Source organism: Carcharhinus amblyrhynchos, chromosome 16, assembly GCF_965287045.1.
Source record: "Carcharhinus amblyrhynchos chromosome 16, sCarAmb.v2.hapA, whole genome shotgun sequence".
In the NCBI taxonomy this organism is placed as follows: Eukaryota; Metazoa; Chordata; class Chondrichthyes; order Carcharhiniformes; family Carcharhinidae; genus Carcharhinus; species Carcharhinus amblyrhynchos.
In genome coordinates, this window is record NC_137339.1 from 27,349,333 (window position 1) to 27,369,042 (window position 19,710).

General features: G+C 43.9%; 1 protein-coding gene across 1 annotated transcript in view; it reads left to right on the plus strand.

Annotated features, from left to right (window-relative positions):
* The window catches only part of LOC145353921 (collagen alpha-1(XIV) chain-like), a 141,597-nt gene that overhangs the window by 16,458 nt on the left and 105,429 nt on the right, over positions 1–19,710 (plus strand). Inside the window, exons 4-9 of the mRNA XM_080204918.1 lie at positions 3,790–3,933; positions 6,532–6,705; positions 7,396–7,593; positions 10,672–10,827; positions 15,730–15,849; positions 18,965–19,129. Of these exons, the coding sequence (XP_080061044.1) occupies positions 3,790–3,933; positions 6,532–6,705; positions 7,396–7,593; positions 10,672–10,827; positions 15,730–15,849; positions 18,965–19,129 (957 nt within the window). The remainder of the gene's footprint in view (positions 1–3,789; positions 3,934–6,531; positions 6,706–7,395; positions 7,594–10,671; positions 10,828–15,729; positions 15,850–18,964; positions 19,130–19,710) is intronic.

Sequence of the window (19,710 nt, forward strand, 5' to 3'; positions counted from 1 at the left end):
CTTTCACCCCATCTCTCCTGGTGGTGTTGACTGATGCAGGGTTAGAATTGAATGACTGCAAGCAGCACTTAAGGATCTCACCCAAGTGACTGTTCAGGACTTGGCAATGAATGCCAGTAAAATGTGTGGCCACGGAGTGTGGGGGAGATGCAGTTAGTAAACAGCCCAATGCTATCCTCATCTCACATTCACATATAGTAATACAAGGAAACAAAATGTACGTTGACTTTTACAATCCAGGTCAACTGAAAACAATCAAGAGTGGGAACATTTCTCTCTTTCTAGCTCAGCAATGTGAGATCAATTATAGTTCTCCTACTGCTGTTCTGGTGAGATGAGCTAACAGTAATGACCAGTGAGTAAACTTATAAGACCCTTGCTGAGACACACGTCTCAGTGCTACAGGCTACAGTGAGTGATATAACCATTGAATGATCCATTTGGGTTTCCATTTTAAGTGAAATTATGTCATCATTCTCTGGGCTTCCACCCAGTCACAGTGATGGAAAAGTTCCTTTGGCAACGATTTATTGTCAGGTACAAGGGGAGCTGAATCACTTTAGCAATTCCTCCTTTGGCAATCTGACCCCAACTTCACTGTATCCTCACTGACATCAATGAGATGATAAAAGACTTGCAGCAGCTGAAGTCGCACGCAGTTTAAGCTGATAGAAGTGAGATACACTTTACCTTAGGGTATGTTTAAAAACAAAGAAGAAACAGCAAATGCTGAAAGCATACTGCATCTGTGAAGATAAAAGGCAGATTAGTAGTTTGTGTGCAGCTATCTTCCTCCCTATCCCTTCCCCCTACTTCCCACCTTTTTATGTTTTGGTTTCTGTAAGAAAGGTTTACCAACCTTTTCGATGATTCTTGTATTTTGTACTGTCCCTGACAGTTCCTTGGGAAAAAAAAATTCTGATTCATATTGTGCTTCAATATAAGTTTTCACCCCTCCCCAGTTTCCTGGCCCTCAGTCTATAACCAGACTCTTAGTTCTGCACATAATTCTCTCCACTCGGAACATTGAAAACCTGGCAGTAAGCATCACTGCTGTTGACAATTGCATGTGTATCACCAGCTGTTTCATGTCTGCTATTGTCAACAGGAAGGTCGTGCCCAAAGTGAGTAAAGAACGTAGGATGAGATAAGGAACAATTTTATATCTTTGGCTTCCTTTTTGCAGATGAAATATTGGGTGGAATTCTCCAGCCACGCTGGTCTAAAAGCCATAAATTCCCACCTGACTGTCAATGGCGTTTCATGTTGTCCGCAACCCGCCCACTAAAATTCCAGTGGCGGGCGGGATGGGAGAATTCCGGACATTGTTTCTCCATCAGTACAAGCATCAAATAATGCATTTTAAAACCGGCGACGGGGCACATCTCAATTCTTCAACAAGAAAGGGCAGCACAGTGGTTAGCACTGCTGCCTCACAGCGCCAGGGACCTGGGTTCGATTCCCAGCTTGGGTCACTATTTGTGTGGAGTTTGCACATTCTCCCCATGTCTGTGTGGGTTTCCTCCAGGTGCTCCAGTTTCTTCCCACAGTTGAAAGGGTTAGGTGGATTGGTCATGCTAAATTGCCTCAGTGTCAGGGAGACTAGCTGGGGTAAATGCATGGGGTTATGGGGATAGGGCCTGGGTGAGATTGTAGTTGGTGCAGACCCGATGGGCCAATGGCCTATTCTGCACTGTAGGACTCTATGATTCAAGAGCTCTGTCATCTCAGTGCTGCCTCTTGTGTCTCTTCCATTTTCAATGCCCCATCATTGATCATCGTACTTCAGCCAAAGCATCAAATTGGCTCCCTAAACTTCTCCACCTATCTCTTCACCTTTAAGACACTCTAGTCAAGCATTTGGTCATTGTGCTAATGTTTCCTGCTTAGACTTAGTGTCAATTTTCCTCTGATGCCCCTCTTGTGGGACATTTTTCTCATGCTAAAAGTGCCCTTTAAATTTAAGTTGCTGTTGTTTGTAAGTGGTTATGTGGTATTTCACTAGCACATGAGTAGAAAAATGTAGATTCTTTGAGAATTTACAATTCTGCTGTCTGGCTGAAGATTTGTTTCCACAATGTAAGTGTGAGGACCTGGCTTGCTGGATGTAGCTCCCCTCGATCAAAACTCTTGGGGGTGGATGTCAAATATTAAAGCATTTGAGGAGTTGTAGCGAAAATAACCCTGCAGTTAAAAGAATTCTCTAAATTACGGTTCTTTTCAATAAAAGAAATTATGAAAAAATTGCATTCTCAATAATTGCGCATTTTGAAGCTCAGAATTTCGTAGTTTTGTTAGCAACTTAATAGGCATAGAGAAACATTCCCCCACTTTTTCATTAAAAGAGGAATTTCACCTTGTAAATATGTCCCTGAAGCATTTCGTTTTAAAAGGCTGAAATGATTATTCCATTTTTTAAGTATGAGGTCAGTTACGAGTTGTGTTCCTGTGTGTAAGTGAGAGCGCAGGAAAGAACCAAACCTGGTTTGAATACCTTTCATATCGAATGTATTCCCTTGGTACGTTGCCAAGATCGTGCTGCATGTCTGTGCAGATAACTTCATATGGAAAAGGCATCAATGCGCTGATAGAACAAAGTGCCAAAACACTTTTAGAAGTTACTTTTAGTTGATTGATAAAATGGTCAGACTTTGTTTATCCCCTCGTGGGTGCATTTGGTGGAATATCTCTATGTTCACAGCCAAGCCTGCACGTTTTCTGAACATAGTAAACCACCTGTTGAATCCAATATTGTTGAACCCACCTTCACCCGTGGTTTGCAAATGTAGCATTTGATAGTCCAGATATGGCTTTGTGGCAGTGAACCTCACCCACTGGCAGTGAAGTCTCACAAAATGACAGCTTAGTCTCTGCTTATTTGCTCTTGAATCAATTCCTCGGCTGCTCCTTCCAACTTGCCATTTGTTCATAGTGCTGATTTCTCCGCACACAAATTATGCTCACTTCCTGATTTAATCCTGCATCTTTCTGCTTCGCTACTCCATCATCACAACACTGTTAGTAATCTAATCAATTCTTCAATAATGAAAATGTATACCACCAAAGTATGTTCATCTCTATCGATCTTTCATTTCCTGCCCCTCCAAAGGTGTGCGGGTTAGGTTGATTGGCCATGCTAAATTGCACCTTAGGTGTCCCAGGATGTGTAGATTAGAGGGATTAGCAGGGTAAATTTGTGAAGTTACGGGGTTTAGGGCCTGGGTGGGATTATTGTCAGTGCAGACTTGATGGGTTAATGGCCTCCTGCACTATAGGGATTCTATGACTTTTGAATTCTTTGGGATTTTTCTAGCAGAACATTCATCACAAACTCAAACTGTTCATTGCATTTGCTGTTTTGCATTAACAGGGCTTCAGAAGGAAAGGAACTGGCCCCTGTGAAGGGCGAACATTGGGAGGGTCATGTGACTTGATAGCCGAATGGGAATGAGCACAGGGATCTTGCCACACAGCATGGCCTTTGCAGCGAGAGTGGACCTGGGAGCGTTAACATCGTGAAAGTGCTCTGCATAATTTTCTGCTAGGAAATAAACCGTTAGAGTTTGTTATCATAACTGGTGTTTGCCAATCCTTGCAATTACTGCAAGGTGCAATGTAATAAGGATAATACTTGATATTGCTAGAGTTTGTGTTTATAGGGGGTTGAAGTTGCAATGTTGCTCCAGTATGCTATTATGAGGAGGCCTGATTTCATTTTGACATTGTGAATGTCTCACTCTTCAATCATTGCAAATATCCTTCTGTGTTTACATTTTATTTCTTTTACAGGTATCTCTGAACAGGAAATAATCCTGAAGACAAATATAGCAAAGGCAACTGTTGTCGGCCTTTCCCCCACTCAAGAGTATACACTGCAAATATTACTGCTAAATGGAACCCGGGAACAGCATTACGCCAAAAGAAAGTTCATTTGTGAGAATGCAGTTCTTTGCAACCTCCAGGAATTAACCTTAGCTTTCAAGCTCTTCCCTGCAGTCTGTTCAATGCAATAGTTGAAGCCTGTTTTGTGTAATAAAGTCAGATAGATGTACATTCTTTCTTTCTTTCTTAAATATTTAACAATAGTCAAATAGTTGGGTTGAACTTCTCAGTCCCTGGCGGCCTCCTCCACGTATGCTTTTTGGGGGCGTGGGTGACACATTAAACAAGAGCTGAGAAATTGGTTTCCCAACACCATGAAATAATGGCGTGGTCTTTCACTCTCACTGCATGGTGGGTCGGAATTCCCACCAGAGGCCAGCATGAAACAGAGTACATACCACTCGTGAGATGGAGGTGAAAGCCCGACTGGAATTCCCACCACCCCCACCACCTCCCCCCCCCCCGCCATCAGGAAATCACACTGGTCCAGAACATATCTGATCCGACACATTGAAAAATGGAGCAGGAGGAAGCCATTAGGCTCTTCGAGTTTACTCCGCCATTCATAATGCTGCATGTCAGGAGAGGAGAGGAATGAAGAAATTGGAAATGTACAGGTCAAGAGGGGGATAGGGGAGCTTGTAGGTGCTGGAGAAAAAAGATTTAACGGGTATCTTGAAATAAATGAACTGAGACCTAATATAGAGCTGGTGGGGGAGAGGGGTGGGTGGGAAGGGCCATGTTGGACGGCAGGCGGGTAGGTGGAAGGATGGTTCTGCCGTTGTGAAGGGGCCTGGGGGAGCTGTGGATATGAAGGGGAAGGAGGGAGGTGTAGAGGTGTGAAGGGGAAAGAGGGAGGTGTGAAGGGGAAAGAGGGAGGTGTGGAGAAGAATTGGGAGACGTGAAAGGGAATGAGAGGTGTGGACATGTGAAGGGGAATGGGAGAGATATGGAGGTACAGAGGTGTGAAGGAGTTCCGAGTGAGTGGCCAATGATGTCATTGTTGGATGCTGAGGGAGCAAGCTGAGGGAATCGGCAGTGGACGGGATGGTGACAGTGAATGGGAACACTGGGAACCAATAGAGTGAAATGGTGAGGGTGCAGTAATGTGTGAAGGGAAGCCAAGAGTTGTTGGTGCAAATATTAAAAGTGAATTCGGAGGATCAAGAGGATGAGGATAGGCATGTGTATCTTTACTGGAATGCAAATAGTTTTTACAATGCCAGGGCCTAATGATAGGTGAGTGTTTGAAGGGCAAAGGTTCAGGGGTCGATTCTCCCAAAAAAATTCTAATTGCTGAGTTGGCGGGAAAACTGGTGTAATTCATGATTGTTTTTTCAGCAAGAGTTCAGACTCGAATCTCCCACACTCTGTGCAATGCGGAGGTCACAATTGTGAATATCAGTAAAAGCTGTGGGGGCAGGGCCAATTCATGGTGATGTCTGACAGTTCCAGAGCTCTGTGTGTGTGCAGTGTCCCCGAACTGTCAGCCTCCCGATCGCTGGCCAGCCCGAGACCCCCACATTGCTGCCCCTCCCAAACCCCCACGAGGCCCGATTGCAGCCCTCATGAGCCCAGTAGCCATGGATAACCTTGGCCCCGTCCTCTGGAGATCCAAGGCCTGTAGGGGCCTGGCTTATTCTGGCTGTGCTGCTGTGGGGCTGCAGCTCCCTTTGTGGTGACAATGGATAAAGCTGATGAAGTCACAGGCAAGGGGATTCAGAGTGACCAGGTAACTTCAAACAGTCCTGATGGATGTCTTGGTGTGTCCAATAGCCGGCTTTCTTCCTTTTGGATGCCGAGGGTCCCTGCCTGACTCCTGGAGAGAAACAGCATCTGGAAGATGCTCCATGCCCTCTGCCCTGTCATGTATCCACTGCAACAGCTCACCCATGTCTCCAGTGATGGAGTGCAGGTCTGCTCGCATCTCTGGCAGAATCTGCGAGACCAGGTTCACCATAGAGTCTGTCAGTGTCCCCATGGAGACCTCCGTGCATGCACTTCCCACATGACCCCCCAAAGCCTGTCCTTCATCTACAAGGCACAGTCAGGAGTGTGATGGAGTACCCAACACAGGTCTGGATGAGCATGCCTCAAACAACATGAAAGAAGCTCAACACCATCTCAGACAAAGCACCCCACGATGGGCACCCCATCCATCAGCTTAAATGTTCACTTCCTCCACCACCCCACTCCGTGCAGCAAGACATAAGCAACAACTCACCAAAGTTCCTTCAGCATCTCTATAATCTAGAAAAATAAGGGCAGTAGATGCAAGAGAAAACCCAAGTTCCTCTCCATGTCACACACCATTTTGATTTGGAAATATATTGATATTCCTTACTGCTGTTGGCTAAAAAACCTGAACATGCTCCTGAACAGTACAATGGTGTTCCTACACCACAAGAACTGGTTCAAAAAGAGGCTCATCACCACCTTCATAAGTGCAGTTAGTGATTGGCAATAAATGGAGGTCTTTCCAATGATTCACACATTGCATGTAAGAACGTTAAACATATATATAAAACACTATTCTATTTACATTTTGGTAATCAGAATAACAGATTTTGTTGTAAGTTTGGTCAGCACTGTGCATGAATATGAGTAAGTGCTTCTTTCACCCATCTTATTTTGCTATTTCCATTTCAGTAAATGTCCTGAAAGAACAACATTTAGAAAAAATTTCCAAACGTAAGCAAGACAAAAAGAGGATAACAGGAACAGCAGGAGAGAATGGCACTGGATTGGATGTTAGTAACTCCACGAGCAATTCATCAGAGCTGCATCAAATAGAAACATTGCATGGGGTGCAATCAAAAAGAGGTAAGGTGATAAAATATCCTTTTTATGTAACAAAAATGTACCAAAAGAAAATCAGAGCAGGTTTATAAATGTGTAAGAATAAAGGAACAAGAAAATACCATTCTGCCTACTCTGTCAGCACAAATTGGTGAGTAGGTGGGGAGGTGAGAGTTCTGGACCAGAACTCTGCACTCACCTGACGAAGGGGCAAACCCCAAAAGCTTGTGGGTTTACTATCAAATAAACTGGACTTTAACCTGGTGTTGTGAGACTTCTTACTGTGTTTACCCCAGTCCAACACCGGCATCTCCACGTAGTGGTTGACTTAACCAGTGGTCCGTGAAGGGAACAACTGCAGGCTGCTGCTGTAGTCTGGTATGGTAAAATAATCGTATGGTCGGACAGAGTATGGATCCTTCTGATCCCACAAAAATCTCAATAGCCCACTACCAGCCCCACTGTGACCCAATGACTTCCGTTCCCCCACCCCCTCTGCCCACAGCAATTGCCTCAACCTGGCTACGCAAATGACATGAGTCTACCATCGAGGGCATCGGATAAGGGGCACCTAATGCTGCCTCTCAGATGTCCCAACCCCAAAAATCTTTCCTCATTATTTTACACCAAATACCTTTCCATTTGTGGATTGGGGGAAACGGTGGCATTCTGTTTGGAATAAACTCCAGTCTTAGTTTCTTTGAACGATTGCAGTGAAAGGTTCAGAGCGAAGAAAATCAGCCGATAAAATGTCAGAGAATAAAAAGAAGCAGAAATTGAACATTACCCCCAGTGAAAGTGGAAGGGCGTCACAGGTGAAAAATACAACTCAGGCTTTGCCTAAAAATAAAAGGAAAATGGGACCAGAAAAACGAAAGGAAGAAGATGCACCTGAAGAATTTCCAACCACCGGTGAGGAATTCCTGTCTGAATTTATCATTAGTTCAAGCTGAAATGTGTAGCATATTTATAACAATATGGATTTATGTATCATACGGCTGGATTTCACGCTCCCTTGCTGGTAGTCTTGGAGACAGGGAGGGTCATAAAATTCAATGGGTGACCTTTCTTCCGCATACCTTCTTGTCCCCTACAGGTCTGGCATGGGAAGCTTGCCAGTTAATAGCCACTTAGGGGCCTCATCCAGACTCTGCTGATATTGGGACGAGTGGTGGGGGGGGGAGGGCAAATCAAACTTTTTCACCTAATCATGTATTATGAAATTGAGTTGAATTATGATTTATCAAAACCAGCCAGAGAGCTTTATATGATGAATAGGTAGGACTTGGACATGGAGAACAAAATGGCTATCTGTCCATTCACATCAATTAATAGAGGTGATGTCCAACCCAGCAAGGAAAATGCTAAATCTAAGATTATTTACTATAGATCTGTAAGTTGGAGCTGAATTTATAAACTCTGAATGGAGTAGACGTGGAGATGATGGCCATAAAATTACATGCCAGTGATTGGCATGCCAGTTTCCTGGCTCCAAGCTGTCCCCAGGCCACTTTCTGACAGGATGGCGAGGTGACAGGGATGATCCGTCCACACGCAGCAGATAGCAGGGGGATGTGGGGTTATGGGTATGGAGCCTGCGTGGGATTGTTATTGGTGCAGGCTCAATGGGCCGAATGGCCTCCCTCTGCACTGTAGGTTGTTTGGTTCTACAGGTCCTTCACACTAGCTTGGCTGCAGCTTCAGTCATAGGCCAACCTGCAGAGGGATTCCACCTCCTTACAATGTCCGTGATTCTATTCTTCATTATAACTTATTATAAGTTGGAGAGAGAATGTCTGTATCTTGAGGCATTCTCTCCCTCATTAACCTGCCATGTATCCTGCTGCTGCTTCAGAGCTAGAAAGCCTCCTGTTAGTCATTGACCTTTAACAGCCCACTCTTACAATCCCAGTTGATGTTCTAACTGAACGGGAAGATCTCAGAATGGAATCCCAGCTTTTTGTTTTAGAATATGTGGAGAAACAAGAGTCACAGAACCTCTAATTGGTTTTAACAACCCAAAAACTGTTTTTAAATATGAAAAGTTGGATTCTGATAGAAAATTCCTTTACTCCCTCCTGACCTTCACAAATATACACAAAGTTTAAGTTTAACATGAGGTACAAAGTATATCTTGAACTACAATGGTCTCAGTAACACAATGTCCCTGTAACCTGACAAGCTGGCTATGGTCAGACACACTCCTCTCTGAACCCAAGTGAATGTCTGTGGATTTCTCCTCAAACTCCCCAGATAGTCTTTACATTATGAGCCACCTTCTCTCACTGAATTCCGACTTCCACACAAGTGATTTCAAATTCCACTTTCAGAAAAGCACACTTTAAAATCTTCTTTTAAACAACAATGCTGTCCATCAGCATTGTTATAACATTAGTTATAACATCAACCGGGATTGTGAGAGTGGGCGGTTAAAGTTTGCATTACAAATCCAGTTCATGTTTTCCAAACTTCAAAGAAAGCTTCCACTTGACTTTTAATAAATAATCCAGCATTTAGGTTTTACAACTTCCCCTTTAGAATTTCTTGGTCTTGACTGTTGTATAAACTGTTCCAATTGGTTTAACCGTTGATCCCCAGACTTTATTTTGATTTACCAAATTTTTGATTTACTTTAGCTTTTCCAGTTTATATCTGGTTACTGCAGCTGTCTCTTCAATTCAGAGCACTTCATCTACTTTTCCCTTGAATTCTCCTGAACAGTGCTGTGTTCCCATTCCTTAACTTCACTCTTCCTAAAACATTCTTTCTGTCCCAATCCTCTAGTTGACCGGACTGTATCTGGTTCTTTGTGAGTATACCTCTTTGCAGCCTCCTTGTTCTGTCTAATTTTTCTTCTAGCAAAGTTGAAAGATGTTCATTCCTTGGTGTCCTATCTCCAGCTGCAAATCCAACTTAAACTAAATTCAAGTAGTCTTTCTACCTTAAAAAGGACCCCAAAAGCAAAGACTTTATGCTTCTGTCAATTAATTATTCATGCCATAACCCTGTCTCAGCACAATAGAAGTACAGGTGGAACTGAACCAAAATATGCAAACACCTTTCTGCAACATCAACCTAATTGTATGTTTATCCTTCCTTCAGCAGAAGCATTAAATTCAACCAATTTAAAGCTATACTTTATTTGTAATGTTTACCAATACAAATACAAATCCCTTAAAACCACCTTTGTTTTCCTAACACTGCTCACTGTCCTGAATTGAATGATAAGCTTGCCATTTGGTTATTAATTGGGCAATTTGGGGAACATCACAAGACAGTGACTGTTCACCAGACATCTGATTCACATCTGAACTGGAAGGTAGCATTCTGAAGCTCTTGAGGGGAGGGAATTGGGGGGCTGGGGTTGGAATTACTCTTCAGGAGCTGTCTTTTGCCAGTCACCAGGTAACCCCCACATGGCTCCAAGTCACTCTCTTCCCTTCTTTTCAACCCCCTCCCTTAAGCCTCCCTTCCATTGCCCTTAAACCTATCCAAACGCTCATGGTCCAAAACCCTGGACTTACCAATTCCAGGGATCCAAGGCCTTGGGTCCTTTCTCCTCCAACAGTGTGAGTAGCTGTTCCTGGCGCCTTCCTGGCACTGTCGGGACTGATGAAGCTGCCAGCCAATTGGATTGGCTACCGGCCCCAGGGATTTAAGTTCCACTTGGCCCTCATTATTCCTTCCTGTAGTTCTTTATGGATTTGGATGGGTTTTCTAGAGGAGAGGCGGAATGTGTGGTGTCCGATTCCTCACTCTGATATTTTTCAGCCCTATATTTGTGTCAAAGATTATGATAGTAAAATTGCAGTGTACAATTTCAGAATCTTACTTGTAATATGATGCTAAATGAAAATGTCAGTGCATGAATAATAAATACCTTTAGATGATGTCCCTCTGTCTACTGCTGTAATCTTTGTTAACACATCTACCTAGCTGCACTGGAGTTAACTCAATGCATTGTTAAAGACCATTCTCATAACATTGCAGGATCTGGGTTTAAGTGCCAGCTGAATACCGCTGCTGATATTATAATTCTCATCGATGGGTCTTGGAGTATTGGCAGATTAAACTTCCGTTTGGTGCGTCAGTTTTTGATAAATTTAATTACACCTTTTCATGTTGATATGAATGGAATTCGAATTGGTAAGTACTGAACCATGGCTTAATACTTAATACTGTCATTTTAACTTGTTTCCCTTTACCATCTCCTCTCTCTAATTAAAGAGCAGACTTAATATACAAATGTAATCAAGAAGAGTAATCATTTCAAGAAGGTATACTTTCCCCAGCTACATAAAGGTAGAATGGATATGCCATCTGGCATCAGGATACAGTCATTGCAGTCCCACTTCCTGAAATGAAATCATGATGTGGGTTTGGATAGCAGGGGTGCAGTGATTCTGGTTTGATGGTAAGAAGTGCCCACATGGAGTTGAAATTTAGTTACAGAAGCAAACAGAGCAGGGACATAGCGAAACCAAGTCCAATGTGAATTGTGTCTCCATCTCCAGATGGATATACATTCTTGTATTGTTCCCTCAAGCCCAGGCAATTCAGGACTATAGTGCTTTGATGGTTGGAAAAATTGACAATAGATGTTGCAATTTTTTTCCTCGGGTTATTGCTTGGTTTTAGTGCTCCCTTCATGGGTAGTAACAGGAGGAGATATGCAAATGTTACCCATGATCCGGTCTCAACAATTCCTTCTGCAACAACAAAACCACCTTTTTGATTTTCATATTACCACTTTGCTAAAGTAATCTGATAAGATAGCATCCTTTCTTTACAACAGCTGAGTACTATGCTGACATTTCCTCGCCCAATCCAATATGATCCTCAAAGGAGAGTGCACATCATGGGAATGCAGGAAAAATGAGATGAACACTAAAATAAAAGCAAAATCCTGAGGGTGCTGAAGATCTGAAATAAAAACAGAAAATGCACAGAAAGCTCAACTGATCTGGCAGCATCTGCAGATAAAAATGGAGATAATGGCCAGAATTTTACTGCCTTTCTCGCCCCAGAATTGGGGCAGGCAGGGATCACAGGCAGCATTCTTCATTAGCCTTGGGCAGGTGAGGTGGTAAAATTCCGACAAATGTTTCCAGTCCGATTTTGTTCCAAATTCTGAAAACATTCAGAAGTCATATTAGACTCAAAATGTTACATCTGGGTGAAATCTTTAAAAAGTGTTTCTTTCCAGAGAAACAAGTCAGCTTTCTCTCCAGATCTTTCTCTCCAGATCTCCAAAGCAAACAGGTGGGTGTGTTTCATGCTGTCATGGTGAGGGCATGCCAGCAAAGTCTGGCTGCACTGAGATTAGGGTGCCATGTTTAAAAGAAACCCCCCCTCCGCCCATCCCCATCCCTCTCACGATCAGAGCTGGCATTTATCGCCAACGCCCCCCTCCCTAACAGTCAGTGCTGGCACCTCCCACTTTCCTTCAAACATCGCAACCCGTCCCCCCTCCAACCCCCCACCCCGACGCACGAACAGCCATTGCAGGCAGCTGTCCCCCCTTCACCCTGAATATCAAACCCCACCCCCCCCAGCCACACAGCCAACGCCGGCATCCCCAGCTCCCACATCTGCTCCCCCTCACCACTACAAAGTAATGAGTGTTTCCCCCACTTCCCCTCCATGTGGCTTCCTCTGGGGTCTGCCCCTGACACAGCCCCTGGCACAGGTTAGTCCTGCAAGATTGGCACTGGCAGCTCAGCAGGGTGCCAAGCTGGCAATGCCAAACTCTGCCAAGGGGCAGTGCTGGGCGAACTGCCAGGGCACTACCTGGCCATGTACCCCTCCCTCGGGGTGGCAGAGGGTGTGGCTAAAACTCACATTTATACTCTGGTGGGTTGGGGGGTGTCTCCACAACAAGTTCTCATCTGGTGAGATCTGAAAATACACCTCAGGTTCAATGTACAGAGAGAAGGGATCTTTAATAATATGGTATTGTATGGCAGTGTAATTAACTCAAGTTGATGCCAGTTGTGGGTGTGAATCCCATGACGTCGCCAACGAGGGGTAGTGAATATTGGAAATTGCGATCCTGCCACTGAGATCTGCGAGTTCCGGGTTTCACCGGACCTCGAGCCCCTGCCACCATTCCCTCGATCGCTCAAGATCGCCCTCTCTGTTTGTCTCTCCACAAATGCTGCCAGACCTGCTGAGATTTTCCAGCACTTTCTGTTTTGATTCAAAACTGAAATAAATATTGAATTTTTTTTAAAAAAATTGTAGGTTTGAAAAGCCCTCCGTAGCCTGTGCCAAGTCAACTGATTAGGAGTGGGACGGCTGTAGATGATGCTATGCAGCCTTGAATGAGAGGAGAATGAAAACAGCAGGATAATCACTCTTGGTTTTTGATCACTCAGACTCTAGAAATTACTTAAGTCTAAGTATTTGGTGAGGACAAGTTCAGGCTTAGCCGTGTTAACATTTGCTGTGATACACTTAGTTATGCTGTCAACGCAGCCACACATGTGCGAAGAGTACTTAAATAAGATATTGTGATGCTTCTGGCACTCACTGAATGGTATCCAAGTTAATGCCTTTAGGAGATGATTAGATAAAAGGAAAAGATCAAAAGGTTAGGAGCAGTGCAGTGGCACAGTGATTAGCACTGCTGCCTCATAGTGCCAGGGACCCCGGTTCAATTTCAGCCTCGGGTCACTGTGTGGAGTTTGCACGTTCTCCCCGGGTTTGCGTGTGTTTCTTCCGGGTGCTTCGGTTTCCTCCCACACTGTAAAGATGGGTGGGTTAGATAGATTGGCTAGGGAAGATTGACTCTTCGTTTCAGGGGGATTAGCAGGGCAGATATGTGGGGATAGGGTCTGGGTGGGATTGTGGTCGGTGCAGACTCGATGGGCCAAGTGGCCTCCTTCTGCACAGTAGGGATTCTAAGATCTCCATGTGGAAGCGTGAACATACTGAATGTGCACAGGAACATTTTAATTCCATCAGGAAATATAGTTCGCATAGTGGTTACGTTACTAGACAAGTAATCCTAACTAATGACCTCAGGATGAGTTAAAATTTCACTATGAATGAGGGGGAATTTTCACTTGGTTAATTAAATAAATCTGAAGTAAGAATTTAGTATCAGTAACTGTGTAATTATTGGATTATAGTGAAAACCCATCTTTTTCACTAATGTCCTTTAGGGAAGGAAATCTGCTGCTTTTACCCATATGTAACTGAACCTTCATAGAATCATAGAATCCTCACAGAGCCCTTTTGGTCCATCGTGTCTGCACCAACTCTCTGTCAGAGCATCTCACCCAGCTCCTCTCCCCCACCCTATCCCCCAACTCCATGCAGTTACCATAGCTAAGCCCTGTAAGCTACACATGTTTGGACACTAAGGGGCAATTCAGCCTGGCTAATCTACCTAACCTGAACATCTTTGGACTGTGGGAGGAAACTGGAGCACCGGAGGAAACGCATGCAGACACAGGGAGAATGTGCAAACTGCACACACACAGTCACCCAAGGCCGGAATTGAACACGGGTCCCTGACGCAGTGAGACAGCAATGCTAACCACTGTGCCACGTGCTGAAATGTGACAGCTCTTAGCTGCCCCCAAAATGGCTTATTAAACCACTTGTTAAGGGGAAATAGGACTGATCAGTCACGCCCATATCCTGTGAAATAATAGAGAAAAAATATGAAACAAAAACAGAAGATGGTGGAAAATCTCGGTGTGTCTGACAACATCTGTGGGGAGAGAATAGTTTTGAATCAGGATGACCCTTTGACAGGGCAGTGCTGCTGTTGTCTGCCATATGAATCTCTACCTCACAGAGGTTGAGCACCAACTTTCGGACACTCCCTCCTACCTCTCCCTGGACCATGACCCATCCATGGAACATCAAACCACTGTTTCCAGGATTGTCAATGACCTCATCTCCTCTGGAGATCTTCCCTGAACAGCCTCCAACCTCATAGTCTCCCAACCCCAGACAGCTCCTCCTCCTCATCATGGATGTTCATTCCCTCCACACCTCCATCCTCACCAGGATGACCTCAAATCTCTTCGCTCCTTCCTCCAGCAGAGGTTTGAACAATCCCCATCCAACACCACTCCTCCATCTGGTTGAACTGGTTCTCTCACTCAACAATTTCTCCTTTAACTTGTCTCACTTCCTCCAAATAAAAGGTGTGGTTATGGGCACCCACATGCGCCTCAGTTATGCCTGTCTCTTTATGGGTAATATGGAGCAATCCCTGTTCCCGTCTTACTCTGGCTTCCTGCCATAACCCCTTTATCAGTACATCGACAACTATTTCAGTGCCATCTCATGCTTTCGTCTGGACCTGGAAAAATTTATCAATCTTCCTTCCAATTTCCACCCTCTATTACCTTCCACCTCTGACACATCTCTCCTCTTCCTTGATCTCTCTGTCTCCATTTCTGGAGATAAACTATCCATGATTATCCATTACAAGCCCACCGACTCCCACAGCTACCTTGACTACAGCTCTTCACACCCCACGTCCTGTAAGGACTCCATCCCATTCTCTCAGACCCTTCATCTCTGCTGCATCTGTTCTGATGATGGCATTTTCCAAAATAGCGCTGCCGCTATGTCTAGCTCTGACGAAGGGTCATCAAGACTCAAAATGTTGGCTCTACTCTCTCTACTCAGATACTGTCAGACCTGCTGAGATTTTCCAGGGTTTTCTGTTTTTGTTTCAGATTCCAGCATTCACAGTATTTTGCTTTTATCCCAGGGTGTTATTGTAAATTAATACGGCAAGCAAAATGTACAAAATAATGAGAAGAATTTTCCAGTCCTTTCTGTTGGCAGGATCTCCTAGTTCCGCTGAAGTTGACTCCTGCAAGCAGTTCCTTGGCGATGGGACAGGTGAACCATACAAGTTGTTATGACTTCAGCGGAAGCGGAAGATTCTGCTGATGGCCAATGGCAAGCCGCCTTCGCCATAGAAACCCCCCACTGTGGGACAGCTGGCAAATTCCAGCCAATATATGACATCCTGTAATGTAACACCTTCATTGTTAAAGATGATTATTCTTAAAACAGGTTTAACCCAGTACAGTGGTGAACCAAGGACAGAGTGGGACCTGAATACTTATTCCACCACAAATGAAGTTCTAGAAGCAGTCCAAAAAATACGCTACAAGGGAGGCAACACATATACAGGTACACGATCGCTAACAATACAATAAAAGTAATTTGAATGTTAATTTTAGGTTAAACGTTTGCCAAATTACTGACGTCATTGAAGTTTTAAGACCTATTGACATCTTTTCTCCTTTGGTTTGAGACTTTAATATAAACTACGCTGGTAGTTTTGACACATATGCGTTTTGGCCATCTTCAAGCTGATTTTTCAAAATTTTGTTGCTGTTTTTGCCTACCGAGTCAACATTAAATTTTACACCACGGCGGCAATTTTGAGCCTGTGCTCTCCGTCTGTGGGAGTGGCAGCGCGCGCTCACAATCCTGAAAGTTCGATTTGTGCCGGGGAATTTCCAAATTCCGTTTTTCCAGGCCCCTCACTGGTGAAATAACGTGAAACACACTGCGAGACCCCCGAGAGCTGTCATTAGTGGGCACTTTCTCCAGGACTTCTCTTCTCACCGGACATTCAGTGGGCACCAGTGTGACATCACGCTGGTGCCATTTACAACAGGTTCACATAGACTTGAATGTGTTGTAAGGGTCTCCCTGGGGGCATAAAGGTGAGGGACGTGGCCAAGGCAGTGCCTGGCAGTGCCCTTAGCACTTCCCCTTAGTGCAGTTTGGCACTGCCAGATTGGTAGCATGTCCATGCCAACTCTGACTGGGGGTTGGGAGTGGAGCTCCTGAGACCTCCATGGTGGGCGAGGGGTGGTTTATTCCTGTTATAATTGGGATGCACCTTAAACATGGTGCCCTGATCTCAGTGTGGCCTGGTTTTGTCAATGTGTTGAAGCTCCATCCCCTGCACGATGATGTGAAACATGCCCCCCTTGATTATTTTTTAGGCAGAGTGTTGTAAGATCTGCAGAGAAAACTGGTGTGTTACTCTCCCTCCACCCCCATTTCTAACTTTAACACTGGCATTCCAAGGAGCTGCTGGATTAATATTGCCCTTTTGCCAGGTTGGAGTTGAGAGCAGCCCAGTAGCCCTCTTGTTATGCTGAATGAAAGTCTCTATGTAAAATGAGTTTAGATGGATTCTTAATGAGGATAAATCTTCATGATTTGGCATGAATCATCATAGAAATTACGGGGCCCAGTTAGTTCAGTTGATTAGATGAACAGCACTTGGTTCAGAGTAACACCAACAGCATGGGTTCAATTCCCATTCCAGCTCAGGTAGCTTTAGAATCTGCCTCCTGACCCTGTCCCTTAGGGTGGAAGACAGTGGCAATCCACCACTGAAAAATCTGTCAAAAAACCAATTCAGGATGCAACACCAGCAGATAACGAGTCACGGACCAGGTTTCAGGCAATACACCCATGTTAAACTATCATAGAAATTATAAGATGCACGCGGCCAGAAGGGGCATTAGCGCCTCATCTAAGATAGAGGGGTCTCTGCTGGTTTTCCAAAGAATAGAGATTAGAGCATAAGAACATGAAGCAGGAGTAAACCATCTGGCCCCTCGAGCCTGCTCTGCCATTCAATAAGACCATGGCTGATTCTTTTGGTGATAGTTAGGATAAAGCCTTGTCTGTTTTGAAAACAAAAATAATCATTTCACAAAATAGCCGGGTTTATGCACATATATGTTTTTCTGCCTGTCCTCTAGCTGATATGATCATTATTGCCCTTAATATATTGCTGTCCCCAATAACTTTCTGTGTAAAAGTTGACTGCTGTGTTTTCAGCATTACAAGGGTGACACTCAATGGGCAGCAAAGCGCTTTGGGAATCCTGCGGTTATGAAAGGTGTTTTATAAATGCAAGTTTTAAAATTTTATTTTCTAAAGTCTTCAAACGGAAGGAGCTTTCAGCTGGTGGTGCCCTCTCGCAGGCTGCTACCTACGTTGGCAGCATCTACCACTCCTGGTGGGGCTGCCAGTTACCCACAGCCTCAGCAATATAATTGGCTGTACCCATACCCCTCCACCTCCCCGTGGCTGGGCAGGATTGAGACACCATTGCAGATGGGACCTGTATAGAGTTTGCCATGTGTAACCATATGAATGCTCTCCCCTTATTCTTCAGCAGCACTGATGAATTGGGTGGCATGGTAGTTAGCACTGCTGCTTCACAGCGCCAGGGATCTGGGTTCGATTCTCAGCTTGGGTCACTGTTTGTGTGGAGTCTGCATGTTTTCCCTGTGTCTGTGAAAGTCAAAAAGACATGCATTGGCCATGCTAAAATTCTCCATCAGTGTACCCAAACAGATGCTGGAATGTGGTAACTCAAGGATTTTCACAGTAACTTGATTGCAGTGTTAATATAAGTCTACTAAAATAAACATTTTACTTTTTAAAATTTCATTTCTGAGCTGTTCTGTACTTACTTTCCATTTCATCTCAGGCCCCATCAGGTGCTTTTACACAAAACATTTTTCTTCCTATTAGCCAGAAAGGACTGAAAGCCCCATGATTCTTGTGTGTCAACATCTCTGCTGAACTTTCTTCTCCATCACTGTCTTCTGCTCTATCTCTCCTTCTAACCTCCTGCCCTGTGTATTTTCATTATCTTTTCTGGCCATTATCAATTTAGCCATGAACAATTCAACCTCAGTAAAATCAGCTTCACCCCATACACCCTCTGTTTCAATTAAGTTCAAGCTAGCTATAATGTTGAACATCATGTCACCTCCACATAACTTTGACCAGGAATTTACCCCATCTCACCTCAGTGGTTCCTTTCTCCTGCTTCTAGAATTATTTTTCCACTTGGATTTCTTTCTCTGGCTTTAAGCCCTCTATGTGGTTTTGATGAAAAGTCAACACAAGATATAATCCCTATCTTCATCTCTCTGCAGATGCTACCAGACCTGAGTGTTGACCTATTTTCTATCCCATAATGTAATAATTCTTAGTCAGAAAGGAAGATTTTCTAACTTCCCCCTGCCACATGTCCTTTTAGCCATAATCCCAAGTTTCTGTTGATTTATGCTTTGACAAAGGGTCACCTGGACTCAAAACGTCATCTCTTTTCTCTCTTCACGGGTGCTGCCAGACCTGTTGAGATTTTCCAGCATTTTTCTTTTGGTTTCTGCTGACTTGTTATTGATTTCTGAACCATTGTTACCAGCCTTCAACTGTTGCGTATTCCTGTAAATGGATTTCACTGCTTCTGTTTCTTTAGCTCTTGCCTTGAATCATATTTTCAAAAACACCCTAAAACCTTCAGCTGGTGCTCGACCAGACACTGCAAAATACCTAATTCTGCTCACTGATGGGAAGTCACAGGATGATGTCAATTCATCAGCTCAAAGCTTGAAAAGTGCTGGTGTTGAAATATTTGCTGTTGGTGAGTATAAACCTTTTATAATTTTTACCGCATGGGTACATCTGGAAGTGCATAATTACTCTTCAACATCTACTGCAGTATCTTGCACCAATTCTGAGGGATATGGTGGCTCATTCAATGCCTAATAATCTGAGGTGGTCAGATAGAAAAAATTGACTAAATACATTTATAATTGTGTGATTTTTTTTCAGTCTCTCATTTCAATATCTAGGTCACCTCATACCTTATCTTCATCTGTCACAGTTCACCCTCTGATTTCAGCTTCTCTTCCATTTGGCCATTCACACCTTCTATTCTCTCTATAGACTGCCATTAACACCTCTTAGCTTTTCCCCTTGTTTTCATGACTCATCTTTCATCCACTCACCCTATAGTATAAATATCTCCCACTTTCTATGCTTTGACAAAGGGTCTCCTGCTGAGATTTTCTAGCATTTTCCCTTTTGGTTTCTTAAAGTATGCTTTGAATTGCATAACTTACTAACTAAAGTCCTGATTTTAATTCAGAGAGGGAATCGGCTGGGTGGGACAGGGAAAGTAGCAAACCTCTCTGACATTGCTAAAGTAGCATTTCCACCTCT